At 33.6% G+C, this 19,345-nt stretch overlaps 1 protein-coding gene across 1 annotated transcript in view; it reads right to left on the minus strand.

The window, feature by feature from the left end:
* LOC118202194 (T-complex protein 11-like protein 1) overlaps nucleotides 1-19,345 on the minus strand; it is a 60,609-nt gene that overhangs the window by 26,813 nt on the left and 14,451 nt on the right. The window contains exons 5-8 of the mRNA XM_035374352.2: nucleotides 13,945-14,165; nucleotides 11,226-11,362; nucleotides 9,656-9,831; nucleotides 1,693-1,877 (exon numbers count right to left, since the gene is read on the minus strand). Coding sequence (XP_035230243.1) covers nucleotides 1,693-1,877; nucleotides 9,656-9,831; nucleotides 11,226-11,362; nucleotides 13,945-14,165 — 719 coding nt within the window. The remainder of the gene's footprint in view (nucleotides 1-1,692; nucleotides 1,878-9,655; nucleotides 9,832-11,225; nucleotides 11,363-13,944; nucleotides 14,166-19,345) is intronic.

Genomic DNA, 19,345 nt, shown 5'->3' on the forward strand with positions numbered 1-19,345 from the left:
TAAAATTAAAAATAGGAAATCATGATTTACGAAATAATGAAGTATTTATGGTTTAAAAGGTATCAAAATTTTAAAAAAAGCTTAATATTTATTTGTTTACCTTATTAAACATTTTTTTCAATGTAAGTTATTAAAGTTGCTTTTTTTTTTTTTTTTTTGTGCTAATGCTTTCTCTTTAATCTTGTAGACATAATCTCTTGTTCAGTTACATTGTTGATTTCCTGTAACTGCTGTGTCAAGAATTCCGACTAACTTGTCAATCGAAATTTTTTCGTTTTCAGTAATTTCTTCACTCTCGGTAGTGGTATTTTCTGGATCTAGAACCATACTACAGATTTTGCCATTCATTAATTGATTGATGACTGAGAAGCATTGTTATCACAATGAAAAACTTCCATTTTTATCATCTTCATTTATTACCACTTCTCCACATTTCTTTACAAAATCCATTAATTGGAAAATTTCACCTTTGTTTTGCGATATCCAAAAACCTTTAAAATTCGTGGCTATCATCATTAAATTTAACTTTCGTTCACTATACATATTTGGCTGTGCATCATGAGCTTTGTGACTAAATGACAAGTTGTTCCGTTAAATTTTATCTTGCTTCTATCGCCTGAGACAACTAAGCCTGAATTGTATTAGTTTAGTTATTTATTATACTTATGTCTATTTCTTGCACATGCTTAAGGCTTATCAGAGCTCTGAACAAATAAATTCCCACATAGACTTAAGCCTTATCAAGGACCGGCACTAGATATCTTACCACCTGATGCAATCTCTGCGATCCGGTGCAGCCATATGAGCCCTGACGCTAGTTCTGGGTTTATGTGAATAACAAATCAGCTATTCTTAATTCAAATAGCCCTAAATATAATCTTTGGGTCTATGAGTATCCTCAATAAAATCTTTTTTTAGCATATGGAAAGAAAATTTTGTTAAATTTTTCCTCGTCAACACTTTTTAGCACATTTGACTTAAATTTGTAATCATTACCAAGTGTAATGTCAATATAAAAGGTTACCATACTCCTTTAGTATTCAATTAATAACATAAAAAAATTGTTTAGGCATTGCTATATGAGTCATTATCCATGTTGTCATGTGTTGATAAACATGCGGTGATGAAAGGAAAGTATAATAAATAATGATTCGCCAGGTTGGCATCAGATCAATGATGTATCTATGTGGAATGTTTTGGTTTGAGATGTGTGCCAAGCAGATAATGATTTGCCAGGTTGGCATCAGATCAATGATGTATCTATGTGGAATGTTTCGGTTTGAGATGTGTGCCAAGCAGATATGCAACAACGGAGCCAAATTACTGATCACACAAATTTAAGCTAAAATGACTGTTTCTTCAATAACAAGGTATTTAGGGTCGAAGTGAAATTGAGAATCGAGATTCTCCAGATGTTTTATTATGCGTGGAGGGGGGAATCAAATGTGCATGCATAATGCCTACGAGAAAAATGTTGGTGGTGGTTTTGAGGTGCGGATTTTACATCATTCCAGATATTGGGCGTCTGGGTTTCAGACATTGTACTGTATATATATACTCTACATAAATACTTGTATACATTTTTATTATTCATTATTTATTTTATTTTTAATTAGTATATATAAAAAGATTTAAATATTTTAATTCACAATTAAAAATTATCAATTTATTAGAACACTAAGTTATGAATACCTGCACTGTGGAGCATCAGCCAATATAATTTGAATGTGCCGTTTCAAATTTTCTTTGACGTCAGCAATACCCTGAATTGCAGGTCCCACATTGGAATAAGTTAAAAGTATCACAGTGGCAGTTAATACCATCACAGTCAAATTGTCTCGCAAAGTTATGAAGCGTTCATGATCTAAGTGAAGAGTCTAAAAACAAATGTAATGGCAATAAAAATTTTAAGCCTGTTTACTTGGAACTCAGAAAAGATGTATATAACATAAATATTTTTTGAGTTTTTCTATTATGAATACATTCAGGAACTCTAATATTTAAATAGACATGCACGCATTAATAATTTTAGTAAATTAAAATATGTTTTTATTGACATAAATAATAACAACAGGGCATTAAACTGAGTATTTGGTATAAAATTAAAAAAAAAAAGCTGATGAAATACTCTATCTGTCAGAACTTTCTATTCCTGAACTAATACTTACATTAACTTATTTGAATATGGTGGTGGTATGATCATAAGGGCTATCAGTCTAAGATGTGGAGTTTTTTGTGGAGAATTTTCTAAGGGAAACTGACTTATTTACAAACTTAACACTTAAAAGTAGAAAATTCTTCAGCATCCAAAAGCATGTTGTTTTAATAGTTACCCACAAATTAGAAAAAATTAACCATCATGAAAAAGACAAAGCTTTAACAAGTGCTAATGAATTATCTGTTCATGGCTTCAAAACAAATAAATAAAATTTTAAAAAAAATTATGAAAGATTTCAGATCTTAACGGTCGCCCAAAAACATTAGTTGAGGTTTTTATACTCTTGTTGAGCTCACAGTCTACCAGTCTGCTGTTGCACTCACTCCTGCTAAACTCTTATTTCTTTTTAGCCCAAAGAAACATTAGTTCAGAAGGGCTACTAATTTCATTTTGGTATTTTGTGTCTATTCACTATAAATGGGGAAACACTTTTGAAATTGTTGCCACCAAATATTATCACCCTGTATTATATTTAAAGAAATTAAATAATAAGGAATTTGCATAAATGTATGTATGTTTCTCACTTTATGATAAAACAACGGTATCTAGAGCCATCAAATTTTAAATAACTTACGTCTCAACCCGAATATGGGCACGTGGAAGCCCAAATTTGGAATTTGTTTTATTATCTACTTCATATTTTGTAAAGCATTTATGAGTTTTTGATTACAAAAATCAACGATTCCAAAGCGAGCAATGGCAACACTGTATGGGGGAGGGTACCTTTTTGTCTTCAGTGTGCGAGACTGAGTATCGGAAATTCTAAACATATTCTATAAATATTTTGTGAATATATTCTATTTGTGAAAATATTCTATAAATATTTTGTGATATTGCTGTTAGATTGAAATTTATGGTTTAAGTGTGAAGAACATGATATTTAATAAATAAAGGTAAAATGTTAAAAAAAAAAAAAAAAAAAAAAAAGGCTTTTCAGTCTCAGTTTTTTTTTTTTTTTTTTTTTTCAGTTTTGAAAAATCATAGCAAATTTTACTTTGTTAGAAGAAAAAAAAAATTGAATACATATGGATTTTATGTTAAATAATCAATTATTATGATTTAAACCTTTGATATAACCTTCTTCACCAGAATGCAAATTAGTTGTTAGAGTATTTAAATCTAGGTTTTTGAATGTTTTACTGTTACAGCTTGTCACAGAGTCACAGTTTATATTCTGTCTCCAGTGCTATCAGAGATTATTTGGGCATTAGCTATTTTACTAGCTGATGCTAAAAACATGCCACTTAAAATATTTCAGCCAGCTTAAGCAAATCATTTTGTATAGTCTTCAGCTACATTACTTAAAATAAAAATTCAATTTATGTTATTTTAAATACCCACAAGGTGGTTGAGTTTTATTTGTATACACAAGTAGTGCTTACTGTTTAATTTAATGGTTTTATAAAAAGGTTATTTTAACTTTTCAGGATTGTGTCATCTTAATTTAGACTGCAGTAATAACTCACTTGTCAGTCTAGCAAATCTGTTGATTTAAGCTTCTGCACAAGTAAAACTTTATAAATAGTAATGCAATATTTTTAATGTTATATTTCAATGTTACTAACTTTTTATACAACTTAAAAGGAACTTTTAATGTTTCCATTTAAAAATTATGAATTATTACACCTATTAATTTTCTGAATAAATAGTTACAAATATTATGAAAGCTATGTGTAACGTCGTCAGCTATTTTCCCACGGGCTCCCACGAAGTCTGGGAAAAGGAGACTTCAAATGGGCGCCAGATGACCACCCTGATGACACTTACGAATTCTTGAGGTCGAACGTGACCCCCAACAAAGTGCGGAAAGCATATTGTTTTTACGAAAGGAGAAAACTTTCATACAAGTTCTCACGGGTTGTGGAGTGTCCATTGTGTGTATGAGATAGACTGTCGCCAACTGCCTGTTTCTCGAAATAATTTAGATAGACCTCCCAAAAAGACGTTCTGAATTTTCCCACGGAAAATTTCAGTTTCTCAGGCTGTCAAGACAGTATCTGAGAACAATCAGCGCCTGTTAACCAATGGAGAGATGCTCCGAAGAAGACGTTTAGCGAATCACTGCAGCAGACGCACAAGACATGCCCAGAAAACCTGGACATAAAAACAGTGAGTGAAAATAATTAGAGAATTTTTTTAGTCTGAAGGATACGCAGTCGTTGCGTAGAGAAGAGAGAGCCTTTCTCTTGTATTTTACGGCTCTTCCCGAGTCGCTAGTAAGCTTTAGAGAGCCCCTTTCTCTCTTGTGTATTTTACGGCTCGTCCCGAGTCACTACTAAGCTCTGTCAAGAGCGGAAAAAGAAACCCTCAAGGAAGCGTAGCCGGACTTTTTCTCCGCTACCTCTGTTTGAACTCAAGTGATTATCGTTTCCTTTTGGAAAAGGATTATTTTGCTAAGCAAACTACTTTGTTATGATAAGCAGTTGAACTTACCTTAAAATTCAATTTGTGAAATTTAACACTTACCTTATTTTCAATCACGCTACCAATAAAAATTGCTACAGCTAAAATCGCTACAGCTAGAAGGTATGTGTTAATTGGTGGCAGCAGGTGGTTATCGTAAAAACCCAATAGACAAACAAAGACGTGATCGTTTTAGAGAACCATCCCGGTTCTTATCTTCATTCAGAATCAGCCGATTCTAGCAGTAGAAAAGAATTCTTTCGCAGTAAAGTTTGGAGAGTTTAACCAGCAGCTGAAAAGGGATTATCAATGAGAAGCGTTCGTGAAGAATCAACTACTACAAAGACTAGTTCCGGAAGTGCCTGGGAAAGAGCGTGAAGTAAAATTCTCCCTCGGGTGTAAAGACAAGACACAAGAAGTCCAGACAAGAGTGAAGTGTTGTGAATTCGCGTTTTGTGTTTACCACCCTCTGTGCAGTGAAAGTGCTTTTGGTGTTTAGTGAAAGAAGAATCGCCCAGTCGACTATTGTTCAATTGGTTTCCTTCTTCGGTCATTGAATCGCGTGTGCAAATAGAAAAGAAAGGAAAGAAGAGCTGTTATTTTTTTTGTCTGCAATGGGTAAGTTGATATGGCATTATCTTTTTAAAGAGGCATTTTAATGGAGTTTGTTTTTTGTGTATCGAAATTATATGTTTAAATGGTTACTCGTAAATGTTTTGTTTTTGATGAGTAGAGAATTTTATAATAGTATTTTCAACCTTTAGAAAGCATGCATCAGTTGTAAATTGAGTCAATAAGTATTGCTCTTTGTGACTAATATTCTTTTGCCAATAAGTATTTAGCAAATTTTTTTTTATATACTGCATTAAGTATGGTTATGTGTTAAGCTGCAACAGATTATTTAAGAAATGCTTAATTTACTTTAATTTTTTTTCCTATGTTGCTAATGGTACGTATTTTATGTCATACATACCATAAATTGCATTGCTATATTGTTTTACTGTAGTACTTCTGGATAGTGTGAAACTTTCAGAGTAGACAAACTGGTACCTTTAGTTTTATTTTATTGTATCATTTTAAAATTTTGTCACTGGCAAAATGTCATATCTTGGCAAGGGTAGAAAGCAAGACCTCATAAATCTGTCTGTAGAATTAGGTCTAGAAGTTCCTCCAAATGCAAAAATACAAGATCTTAAAAACCTCATTGTACAGAGCCCTCAGTATGACGAAAAATTTGTCGAGGCAACACTAGAGTCGATTATCGAAGCGAGAATCGAACAACATAGACGCGAAGAAGCCGAAGAGCGTAAACTTGAAAGGGAAAAGGAGAGAGAATTTGAATTAGAACGTCTAAGGTTGACAAACGCCAATAATGGCAGAGAAAATTCTCAAAATAATATTCCGAGATCTATGAGAGATTTGCAAAATTTAGTGCAGAGATATAATCCCGAATCATCGGATATTTCGCTTTACTTAGCGATGTTTGAGCGTCAAGCTCGCAAAGCGAAGGTAGAGGAAGGAGACTGGGTGTCGCATTTGATGGCTCTATTGCCAATGGACATTGTTTCTATTATTCTACGAGAGCCGGAACAGGAGCTAGATAATTACTCCTACGTAAAGAAAATTCTTTTGCAGCGGTTTAAGTTGAACCCAGAGGCGTTCCGCGTCAAATTTGTTCAACACCAGCGTCGTGCGGGTAGTTTATATAAAGACTTTGCTTTTGAGTTAAAAAACTATCTAGATGAATGGTTAAACGGAGTAGACGTACGAGATTTCGATGCGCTAAAAGACTTAATGTTGACAGATCAAATTAAATGTCGAGTAAACAGCGAAATTCGTGAACACTTCGTGGATGAGTGGCCGAGTATAATATCTTCTGCCGAACTAGTGAAGAAATTAGATGAATATGAAGCAGTACGAAAGTCCGTAAAAAAACCAACAGGTTTTACTAAAAATACCGAACAGGATTCAAATATTAAAGAAAGGAAAAAAGGAGAATTTTCAGATCGAGTACGTCGCCATGATAATGTTTCGAAAGAAAAGACTGCGGAGAAATGGAAGTCAAGTGTTTTCGAAAAACGGAGAATACCTAGATGTTATGAATGTAATTCAGATAGTCATCTCCGACCTCAGTGTCCTCGGTTAAAAAGACAAGAGGCCGCTGAAGCTGTAAACAAACTAGGCACTTCAGAATCTCCAGATACATGGCTAGCTCCCTATATGAGTATAGCAAGAGTAAATAATCGAGAAATGCCTGTACTCCGAGATACTGGCTCCACTATCGATCTGATCGGATTGGACCAAGTAACACATCAGATGCTTCTAGGAGAGAGTGTGGGTTAAGCAGCCGCTAAATTTACATCCCTGGTGTTTACCCTTGGCTCGAATTGAATTAGAGGGAGAGGACTTTGAGAAAGTCATTACTAAAGCCGCAGTGATTAGCTCCGACCTGAATCAAGAATATTATCTGCTGGGAAATCGAACAGCCCGATTGATAGAACAGAATAAAATGCAGCCCCATAAAATCAATGCTGTTATGACTCGCAGTCAAACGAAAGCTTGCAGAAGGAAAGAAAATTCCCCTAGCCAAGGTCCAGAGAACAAAGAAGTTGAGCGCCTCGCGGGGCGAATGAATGACGAGGAGGAGGGTGAAATTTTCCCCGTCCAGTCAGCTAACGTCCGAGGCAAAGAAAGGGTGAAGTGTCCTCGCCGTTCGGAGAACAGGTCAAGAAATGGACAAATCAAGATAACAAAAGCGGTCATTAACCCACGAAGTGCATGGACTTCTTTAGATTTACGAAGAAAGCGAAACATTTCTAAGAAAAAAACGCTGGTCCATCAGGACGAATTTTTGTCTGGAATCCCGGAAGAAAAAACTCGGAAAGAAAGAAGTGCAGGAAGACCCCCGGAGCGTTTCCATTCACGAGGTGCTGTTCGGAAATCTGAAACTGAACATCGAAATCAAACAGATCACTGGCAAAGTAGTTTTCAAGATAGAAACACGAATTATTTAGCCGTAAGTGGGAAACCCACAGACATAATGAAAGCTCATAGGTGCGAAACGCACCAAATAAATTGAGATTTTATCTGAATTAGGTACCAATAGGAGCCGACAACTTGTTTTGAGTACAATAATTTTTTGTTTTGTTTATTGTAGTACTTTGTATTTGTATATTGAGTGTTGATCCTTTTAGAATTACTTAGGATTTATTGTGTTCCTTAGCTTTATAGTACAGTTGCAGCCTTGCAACTTTAAGGTTGTTTATCGCCCAGGGAGGCTAAATTAATGCTGATGGGCTGAGTCGTTTCGAATCGGGCGAAACATAGAGTGTAAAGAGGTGATCATGCCAATTTCTTATCTGAATAAGTATTTTGTATACAGTCAAAGTGTAATATAAGAATATATCATCAGTCATTTTGTCCCTTTGTTAAGAATATTTGTGATGTGTATGTATATATATATATGTGTGTGATTCTGATTTTAAATATTCCATTAATTCTCGCCTCTAAAGTTAATGCCTTATTGACTTATATGTGAACTTTTCAATAGTGACATTACTAGTACTGTTATTAATCAATGTAGCTGTGTTCCTGTATAGGTGTGTTTGAAAGTGTTATCGAGAGAACAGTTTATTTCGTGTCATTTTTTAAGTTAGTGCAATGATGAGGAGAACTTTCCTCTTCGTTTCAACTCGAGAAAAGTTCTTCCGAAGGGGGAAGGAATCTATAGCTGTAACGTTGTCAGCTATTTTCCCACGGGCTCCCACGAAGTCTGGGAAAAGGAGACTTCAAATGGGCGCCAGATGACCACCCTGATGACACTTACGAATTCTTGAGGTCGAACGTGACCCCCAACAAAGTGCGGAAAGCATATTGTTTTTACGAAAGGAGAAAACTTTCATACAAGTTCTCACGGGTTGTGGAGTGTCCATTGTGTGTATGAGATAGACTGTCGCCAACTGCCTGTTTCTCGAAATAATTTAGATAGACCTCCCAAAAAGACGTTCTGAATTTTCCCACGGAAAATTTCAGTTTCTCAGGCTGTCAAGACAGTATCTGAGAACAATCAGCGCCTGTTAACCAATGGAGAGATGCTCCGAAGAAGACGTTTAGCGAATCACTGCAGCAGACGCACAAGACACGCCCAGAAAACCTGGACATAAAACAGTGAGTGAAAATAATTAGAGAGTTTTTTTAGTCTGAAGGATACGCAGTCGTTGCGTAGAGAAGAGAGAGCCTTTCTCTTGTATTTTACGGCTCTTCCCGAGTCGCTAGTAAGCTTTAGAGAGCCCCTTTCTCTCTTGTGTATTTTACGGCTCGTCCCGAGTCACTACTAAGCTCTGTCAAGAGCGGAAAAAGAAACCCTCAAGGAAGCGTAGCCGGACTTTTTCTCCGCTACCTCTGTTTGAACTCAAGTGATTATCGTTTCCTTTTGGAAAAGGACTACTTTGCTAAGCAAACTACTTTGTTATGATAAGCAGTTGAACTTACCTTAAAATTCAATTTGTGAAATTTAACACGTACCTTATTTTCAATCACGCTACCAATAAAAATTGCTACAGCTAAAATCGCTATACTATGGTATAATTTAATACAATTAACACTGTTGAATATAAAATGATACAGTTATAAAAGCACATATTTACCAATTTGCCTCAGGTGAAAAAATACTTAGGCACAGAGCTGAGAGCAGCAATATGTATACATATGGTTCCCTTGTCAGAATTCAATTTAATAATTCAGAATTTTGAGTTAAATAACTGAACTTATTTCTCACATAACTCATTTTTTTATTAATTTATGATTCAACAGATAAAAATTGTTTATCTATTCCAAAGTTACTATTTTTGGGGCAATCTCTTTAAATTTGAATATATTAAATTATTAACAAAATTTTACCTCTAAATATAATACTGCACAAATCACAAAATTAGAAAGTATATTCCAAATATAATTGCTCTTCCATAAATTAAATGAAATATTAACCAAAAATAACATAGCAGTAAAGAATTAAATAATAAAATTTATTCTCACCTCAGGAAAGTTTTCAGCTTCCTGCCACCTTAGAATTTTTAAATATGCTTTCCTCAGAACAAGTGAATTTGGTGGATCTGTACCATCACTTTCACCATTTTCAGATAAAATATCACTGTAAACATTCTGCAGCCACAACCTTGTAAATTTTAAACCATCCACAGGAGGAGATAAACCTTGAAAAAGATCACATATACAGCTCTTTATTTACTATTTCATGTGGTTAACAGCTTCAAAAAATTCCCAGGATTTCTATCCATTTTCTAAACTTCTGATAATGGAAACATTTTAACTACACCACCTTATATATATATATAAAGATATGAAAGTGCTCTTTCACAATCGCAAATTCATGTCAATATGTTTGTACAATAATTCAAAATATCCTTAAAATATCATTCGTATCATATAATTGTTTTTCTTTAGAGGCAGTTTTTATAGCGTTCAACACAGACAATGTGCTTTATAAATGGGCCTTTATCCAGGATCAGAAATGAATCAGCGTACTTAGTAACTTCATTGATATTAATGATAAAAACCCAATAATAGCCAGGGGAGAAAAAAAGAAAAAGAAGAAAAAACTGTGAAAGACAAAACAGAATGTGTGTGCCCTTTAATATTATCTGTTGATGTAAAGGTCTACATTTTTAGAGACAGGTAAAAAAAAAAAAAACTACTACCATTTGCAATTTAAGTGACAGAAAGTGTAATGATTTATAATCAAGAACAACCAATATTTGCATGCATTGACTGGTAAAGCATCAAATTATTGGACAGCTAAGAATTAAATCTTTCTGTTCAACCATACTCCAGCACAACATTCAATTTTTCCTCACAATTATTTGAGTAAAAACACGCAACAGTATTCCTATACGCTCTTATTCACTAGATTTTTAACTGCATGATTTTTACCACTTCTCAAAGATCAAAATATAACATTTCTGTGATGAAGATGGTATGTAAATAGTAAAGAATTACATAAGATAACATATACTATCAAAAATTTCAAAGAATCAAAGGATGTTAGGCAATGAACAGCACACAAAAATTTCATTAATAATTTAACAGTTAATCAAATTTGGCAATAGTATGACAGAAGAAGGATAAAATGTGCATATATTAGAAAAAATTTAAAGATGCCTGTGATTAATACATTTTCATATCACCAAATTTGATAGTACACCATTAATCCATAAAAGTATATTTCATTATTAATCTAATATATTTTAGTCCTTAACTAAAAAAAAAAAAAATCATAATTCATACACTAAACATTTCATCAATGAAATCTGAAAGATTTTTCTCAGCTATGTATATCTGATTTTAATCTTTACTAGATGTACATTAAATTAAAATTTCTTTTAGCCTGATTTATATCTATACCTAGTAATCGCACGTGGTAATCATTTAAAATGATCTGTACATTAAACAAACTATTATTTGGCATTTCAATGTTATAACTTATATATCACAAAATATTTCTATATACAGATTACTTTAACACAGAAGAAAATTCTACTGTAATAAATGTTAAAAAAAAAACCAAGTATTTTGAAACAAATATGTATACCTTCTAAAGACTGCAGAATTTCTTGAAATTTTTTCTTTTCATATTCTATTGAATGTTGTTGAATATGAGGTCTCATATGAGAAATAGTGAAGTTTACCATATCGAGCTTCATCAGTTCTAATGTTTCTAAGATACCTCTGAAAGCAATTAAAAATTATTATTATAAAATTGTTTTTTAAAATACTAGATAAAATATATTCAAAAATTACTGAATGTTTACATAAAGACTACATTTTATAACATGATGCTGTAATTATGTACACACTGATTATATATAAAGTGAAATAAATGTTTATTACACTCATTTTACACAATAGTTAATGTACAACAGCAGGGAATCCATCTGTCCATCTTGAATCTCATAGTAATGGGGAAGGAGGAATCTGAGATGGTATTTGAAGTTCTTATACTTCTATATGTATAAACATCCTTCCTCAGAAAAATTCCAGGACAATTTTTTTTCTTATTTCTGACATTACAATACTAAAAAGGAACAAATGTTGTTTTCATGTTACTTGGTATGTATTCTTACTTGACATGACCTAGGCCATGTTTCCACGCTACTAGGTGGCAAGGCTGTGCTTAGCAACACACTGTTTGGATTGTTATCTAATTCGTTAAGGTGACACAATGTTTGCTGATTGTAAGCAAAAAGTAAACATTTAGTTCTGCATTGAGCTCAGGAAATCCCTTAGTGAAACATGGAATATGATTAACCCCTTAACTGCCGCGGGCGTATATATACGCCTTGCTCAGACGATGCGTTAACTGCCCCCCAGATGCGCAGCCGATGCGTTAACTTTGCGAATAATTTTAGGTGTAGCAGCGCAAAGCAAATGATAGCAGTTTGGAAGGACGTATATATACGCCTGGGGCAGTTAACGCATCGGCTGAGCAAGGCGTATATATACGCCCGCAGCAGTTAAGGGGTTAAGCATGAATAATGGAGGTGACGCATTTTTCAAAAAGCCATTTTCGAGTGGCAAAAAAGTTTTTGTGAAGGCAAAGATGCAGTGCAAGACAATCCCAAAGCTGGTCGCCCATCTATAGCATATACCGATGCAAACGTAGAGTGTGTAAGGCAGTTAGTTATTGTAAGAATACCATCGTGTAACTGTGCATTGAATCGTGATGTGTGTCATAAGATTTTACATGAAGATTTAGAGAAACAGAAACTAAATGGAAGTTCTGCTAAACTATTGGATAGAGCAAGACTTGATCTCATACTTGTGTCAAACATGATTCTGATTTTTTCTTGTTTCCGTGAGTGAACAGGTGACTGAAAGGAAAGTTTTTACAAGATTATTACAGACATCCAATGGGCTGTGACAAATGTACTTGCAAGCATTGCAGTTGAGGATTTCCCTGCTTGCTTCCAAGATTTCCAGAAACATTGGCAGTTGGGGACTAGTTTGATAGGAGAGCAGATCATTACTTGATAAATGCAATTTTCTATTTTTATTACCTTCGTCCGGGAACTTTTCTGACAAAGGATGCATATATATATATATATATATACTGTACAAATATGCATTTTATTATTACTAATACATATATAGGAAATGCTTCAAACTACTACATTTAATAATATCTCTACAAATGGGGTTTTCTGCAATTGCTCAATTTTCTGAAGGTTAGCAATAACAAGAAATCCATCTTGATTAATATTTTCCTGAAATGAAAAGATACCAGCTGGTAAAACTACTAGCTGAAAAGCTACCAGCTCTCATGCTTGTAGCAAAATTACCTTCAAATGCACTTATTGCAGTTTCTTCTACTACAAGAGTTTTGTAATATGTTTCCTCGTTCACATTGCACTTCCAAGCATGGAATGGTTCACTTTCACAGAGCTATCAATTTAATGTAACAGAAAATTTGTCTAAATACTAAGGCCATTTCCTGCATTTATCTCTACACACAGGTACAGCTACATATAGCAAAATAGATAGTTATGCACAGTCATATTATCATTTGCTCAAAAAATAATAAAACTTGTATTAGTTGAATTTGGCTATTAAAAACAGCATTAATGTACACCCTATAGAAGAAAAGCGACACCATGCAGGACTGCATAATTTGTGTTGTAGAGCAAAAGGAATTAAAACTTTTGAGCATTTGTTTACTATCTACAAAGGCATGTATTAAATATCATGTGGAACAGTGTAGTTTATGCTTTAGTGAAAACTGAATTAAAACATATCTTTAGATCATTAAGTGAGTGCTACATTTTGAGGAAAGAAGCTTGGATTTCTTTGGTTAGAATAGATCCTTATTTGCAAATTTTTAATTCCATGACCTTGCTGTTTTCTCTTAACATAGTTCTACAGCATGAAGATTTTAAGAGAATTTATACTCTCTGAAATACTATGATGGCCATTTTATAATAGTTACTTTGAAGGTAGGTACATAATAACTTTTAAATTTCAAATAAAATTGCTTGATAGAATGTTTTTGGGAAGGTTTTGAACACTGAAGTAAATCACCCTACATAGTGATTAAAATAAAATATGTATTAGTTCTCTTAAAATATGCTATTTAAAATCAATTAACAGTATTCTTTATATTGATATAACTATATGATAAATTATATAATAATGTGCCACACATCCAAAGATAAAAGTGCCACACATCCAAAGAAAAGCCACATGTATACATAAGAAAATTTTAACTAAGCAGTTTCTAACATGCCAAAAGTTGCTGACAACTAATATCATGTTACCTGTACAATGGAACAATTTCAGTAAGCTTCCTTAGCTCTTGTATATTTGGGTCCCTAGCAGGAGCACAGATGCGAGACATAGTAGAAATAATGAACTGAGCATAACTTAACACATCAACAGCATCCTTTTCAGCTTGCTGCTGAATAAGTTCAATATCCAAGACTTCATTTATTTCATTTTTTAAACGAGAATTATGAGGTAAAAGCAACCATAGCAGGATCTAAAACAGGAAAAATTAAATTCATAGTCATGTATACACACACAAACAATAAATTAAAAAAAAGAAGGAAAAAAATTAGCATATGGAATTATGATTTTACAAAATAAAAGATTAAGCAACAGCATAATGAATAATATGATCAACAATAAAAGAATAAGAATCTCACTAAATTTAGCTGCATGCAGTATATGGTACCTTTATTTTTATTTATTTCTATTTTTAATTAATTAAAACCATTAAAGAATTTTATAAATTAATTTATCACTTGAAGAGCATACTTGAGATATATAAAAATAAAAATTCCCTTTGTACAGTGTAACCGTATCCAAACCATGTTTGATCTTAATTCAGATATCAAATAAATGTTTCTTTATTGTATGCTGAAGAACATTTAGTTCAAACATAAATACATTTTCCCACAGAACAAAAGATGTTTCCAGAAGATCACTGTTAACTGAAATGATGTGAAGCAAAGGATTTGCAACACTAATTTATACAAGAGGAAGTTTTCATATGAGTATTCCCAAAAGACTCTCCTTATCCAAAAAAAAAAAAAAAAAAAAAAAAAAAAAAAAAAACTATCAAACACCATTTAATTCCCAAAATAAAGCTAAAAGAACGAATAATATGAAACATGCATAGTCTGTTGAACATAAATATCATATATGTAGTATAATTTTATTTTACAGAACAGCAGAGTTCATTAGACAACTTGCAGATGGTAGCATGACAATGTTAATTAAGCTGGGTGATTCAATAGAAGATGCATAGACCAGTATGTAGAAGCAACGGGATGAAGATAACCTATTAATATCTCATTATCATTCACACCCATCAAATTAATTCATCCATAATTAAAATTAGTAAAGAAACAACCTTGTAAATGGCATAGATTTTATCAAAAAAACTAATTATCCACAAATTTCTGTGCCTGCTTACAACAATATAATTCAAGGTCTATCATATATGCTGATCTAATGCTTGATATGAAAGGCTTGAAATATAACAGCACACATGAATACTTGGACTGACACATTATTTCTCTCATTAAGCTCTTCATAAGCAATCAAAACACTCAACAAAGCTGCTTTACATCTGTATATTCTTTTCTATTTAGCTAGATTTCATACTTTCTGTCATACTTTTCTGTGATCTTGCGTAAAACAAAACGCTGAATCTTAGTTCTGCTTTCCATCACAAAAGCAAAAAATTCAATTCAGATTTTGTAGGGAAAAGTGAAAAAGGTGTGAATATGTGGAGCAATTCATAACGGAGGCGATGAGGCTGTACAACTCCGACGTTAGTTTCCCCCTCACCCCCGCTAACTGTGATTGGACTTGATCAAAAAAAAAAAAAAAAAAAAAAGAAGGAGAAACATTCTCTCCTTGTATGACTCACTTCTCGCGTTATGCAATGGACAGTAAACAACGCTTGTAATCATCGCTATATTTTTTTCTTCTAATACCTAATAAATATGTTATTTTTTGTGTTTGCTAATATAATGATCGTGTTCCTTACCTCTGAAGCTTGGATTACACTTTATTAAGGTAAGAACTTTAATTCTGTTTTATTCATCTGCTCGTCTCGATTTAGCGAAGTTGTAACAGTAAACAAAAATGAACCACGATTACCTTCAACAAAAGATTATGAGACCGAAAATATGTTTACTTCAACTAAACGCATAAAATATATCGAGATAAGCCATTAAGAATAAAAAACAGAAAAGATACTTTACCATAAATTATCGCTGGATAATCCGAAAAAGGAAAAGCCAAGCCTGTCTTCAAAAGCGAAACAAAACTGCATAGTTGCGTACTGCGCATTCGAAATACAGAAGCAGAAATGGCTACTAGCTGCGAAAATAAATATTCGATCATGAAACTAAACAATAACAACTATCAAGTATGGAAATACAAACTTGAAATGATCCTGAAAAAGGAAAATTTATGGGATTTAATAGCAGATGATACACCAAAAGAAATAAACGTCGAATGGAGAAAACAAGATGAACAAGCACAAGCTACCATTAGTTTACTCGTAGAAGACAACCAAATCATATACATAAGAAATAAAATGACAGCCAAAGAAATATGGAATGAATTAAAGAAAATACATGAAAGAAAGAATCTTTCCAGTAAACTTTACCTTCTGAGAAAGCTGTATACGTTAAAAGCAGAAAATGAATACAAACTCGAAGAACACGTCAACAAAATGCTCGAAATCGTAGACGAACTGCGAGGAATCGGTGAAGAATAAAGGACAGTCACATTGCAGCGCTCTTACTAAGCGGCTTATGAAAATCTCATTACAGCTTTAGAAGCACGCCCAGAAAAAGAACTAATGCTGGAATACGTAAAAACGAAACTCATCGACGAATACCTGAGAAGAAAAGATGTAACGCGAGCAGAAGAAACAACTGCCTTCAAAACGAATTTTAACACAAAATTCAAGCATTTAAATCAAAGAAGATGCAATTATTGCAAAAAAATATGACACTTAGAAAAAGAGTGCAGATTCTTAAATAACGCAAAAAAAAAAAAAAAAAAAAAAAAAAAAAAAAAAGATAAAAACGAAAGTAACTCATTTTTCAAGAATGAAAAGCAAACAAATAAAGGAAATTATGGAAATAAACAGAAAACGAAAATTGCTGTAAACGAGGATACACATGAAGACGAAAACGAAAATAAGAATCATGAGAAGACTGAGAATTACACGTTCGAATTCACCAGAGAAAGAAAATCTCAAAACTGAAACTGGTCAGTTGACTCAGGTGCTACTTGTCATATGACCGATAACATAAACTTTTTCACCAAACTGGATAGAAGCAAAACTGAGCAGATAACAATTGCTAATGGCACGCAGATGAAGTCCAAAGGTATAGGAGAAGGATACTTATACTGTACAGACGACGAAGATAACAAAATAAAAGTGAGACTCGGACATGTTCTGTACGTTCCTGACCTAGAAGAAGGATTGATATCCATACGAAAAATTACAAAGAAAGGATTCACAGTTGAATTTGAAGAATATATTTGCAGAATAAAGAAGAAAAATAAAACCATAGGAATTGCTAAAGCAGAAGGAAATTTATACACCATAGTTGAATTGCAAAGAAGAAAAGCCAAAATTGCAACTGCAGAAAGAAGAGAAAATAGTATAGAACTTTGGCATAGCAGGCTAGGACATAGAAATTATGAAGCAATCAAGAGGCTAAAGAATGATGACCTGGCAACCGAAATAAGAATTGAAGAAGAAGCCAAAAAGGAAAAAGAATGCGAATGCTGTATCAGAGGCAAAATGACTGAATTGCCGTATCCCAAGCTAAACAACTATAGAGCAAAATCAGTTCTAGACTTAGATATCTGTATAATACACTCAGATATCTGTGGGACAATTGGTACAACATCACTAGGAGGAAAGAAATACTTCATAACATTCATCGACGATCATTCGAGATACACAACGATCTATCTGCTAGCTACAAAAGATGAAGCTATCTCCAAGTTAAAACAATTTGTAACCATGACGAAGAACAAATTTGGAAAGAAGCCAAAAGTCTTAAGAACAGACAATGGAGGAGAATATACAAGCAAAGAGATTGAAGACTATCTAAAGGAAGAGGGAATCGAACATCAAACCTCCGTAGCATATTCACCGCAACAGAACGGTAGAGCAGAAAGAAAAAATCGATACTTAATGGAAATGACAAGAAGCCTGCTGCTCGATTCAGGACTCAAAAGAGAATTTTGGAGTGAAGCCGTAATGACAGCTACCTATCTACAAAACAGGCTACCATCAAGATCAGTTGAAAAAACACCGTATGAACTATGAAATAATAAGAAGCCGAATCTAAGCCATATCAGAGTTTTCGGCAGCACAGCTTATTGTCGAGTTCCAAAGCAGAAAAGAAGCAAACTAGACGAAAGAGCAGAAAAGGGAATTCTTGTTGGAAATAGTGACCGTACTAAAGGATACAGAATTTACATGTCGCATGCAAACGACGTCGTGATCAGAAGAAGCGTAATATTCGATGAAAACAAAAAAGAAGAAATGCCTTGTCAATTAAATGATCAGCATGAGGAAATAGAATGGCCTTTTAAAGAAAATAAATTGACAGAACCACGTCCAAATGATATTACAGAAGACGTAATTGAAACAGAAGAAATTCCCCCATTACCGAGAAGATCCCACAGAACGACTAAAGGAATCCCACCAAACAGATTTTCATACATGGCTAAGAATGAAGAAATCAAAGTTCCCAAAGACTGGGAAGAATTTCAAACTTTTCCTAACAAAGAGAAGGAACTGTGGTTAAAATATACAAAAGAAGAAATGGAAGCACTGAAGAGGAACAAAACATGGGAACTAGTCGATCTTCCAAAAGAAAAGAAAGCAATTGGAAACAAGTGGACATTTAAAACAAAATCCGATGCTTCAGGAAATATTATAAGATATAAAGCTCGTTTAGTAGCTAAAGGATATTGCCAAAAATTTGGGCACGACTACGACGAAACATTCGCACCAGTCGTAAAGTATACAACAATAAGGACTATTTTGGCAATAGCAGCTCAAAAGAAAATGCACGTAAATCCCTTCAATGTAAAAACAGCGTTTCTATATGGAGATCTGAAAGAAGATATATATATGAAGCAACCAGAAGGCTACATCTCTGCTTCAGAAGCAAATAAAGTCTGTAAACTGAATAAAAGTATCTACGAACTAAAACAGGCAGCCAGAAACTGGAATCACAAGATAGCTGAAATCCTGAGCAAACAAGGATACGTTCAAGGAAAGCCTGATCCATGTTCCTTCACACTAATCGAAAAAAACGCAAGAACTTACATAATCATTTACGTTAATGACATATTAGTCGCGAGCGACAAGTGTGAATCAATTCAAGAAGTTGAACGAATTCTCAAAGAATATTTCGACATTCGAAATCTTGGAGAAGTGTCTACATATCTAGGAATTGAAATCGAAAGAGAAAAAGACGGAAACTTTAAACTTCATCAAGCTAACAAGATTAATAGTATGATCGAAAAATTTGACGGAGAGTCACCAAAGAAACTAAGCTATACACCCATGACTACGAATTTTACGAAGAACCAAAACAAGCAGGATGACGTTTTTCCCGATAATCGGAAGTATAGGGAAGCAGTGGGAGCACTTTTATATTTAGC

Source organism: Stegodyphus dumicola, chromosome 10 (genome assembly GCF_044657685.1).
Source record: "Stegodyphus dumicola isolate Sdum_Otavi_A_Nest chromosome 10, ASM4465768v1".
Lineage (NCBI taxonomy): Eukaryota > Metazoa > Arthropoda > Arachnida > Araneae > Eresidae > Stegodyphus > Stegodyphus dumicola.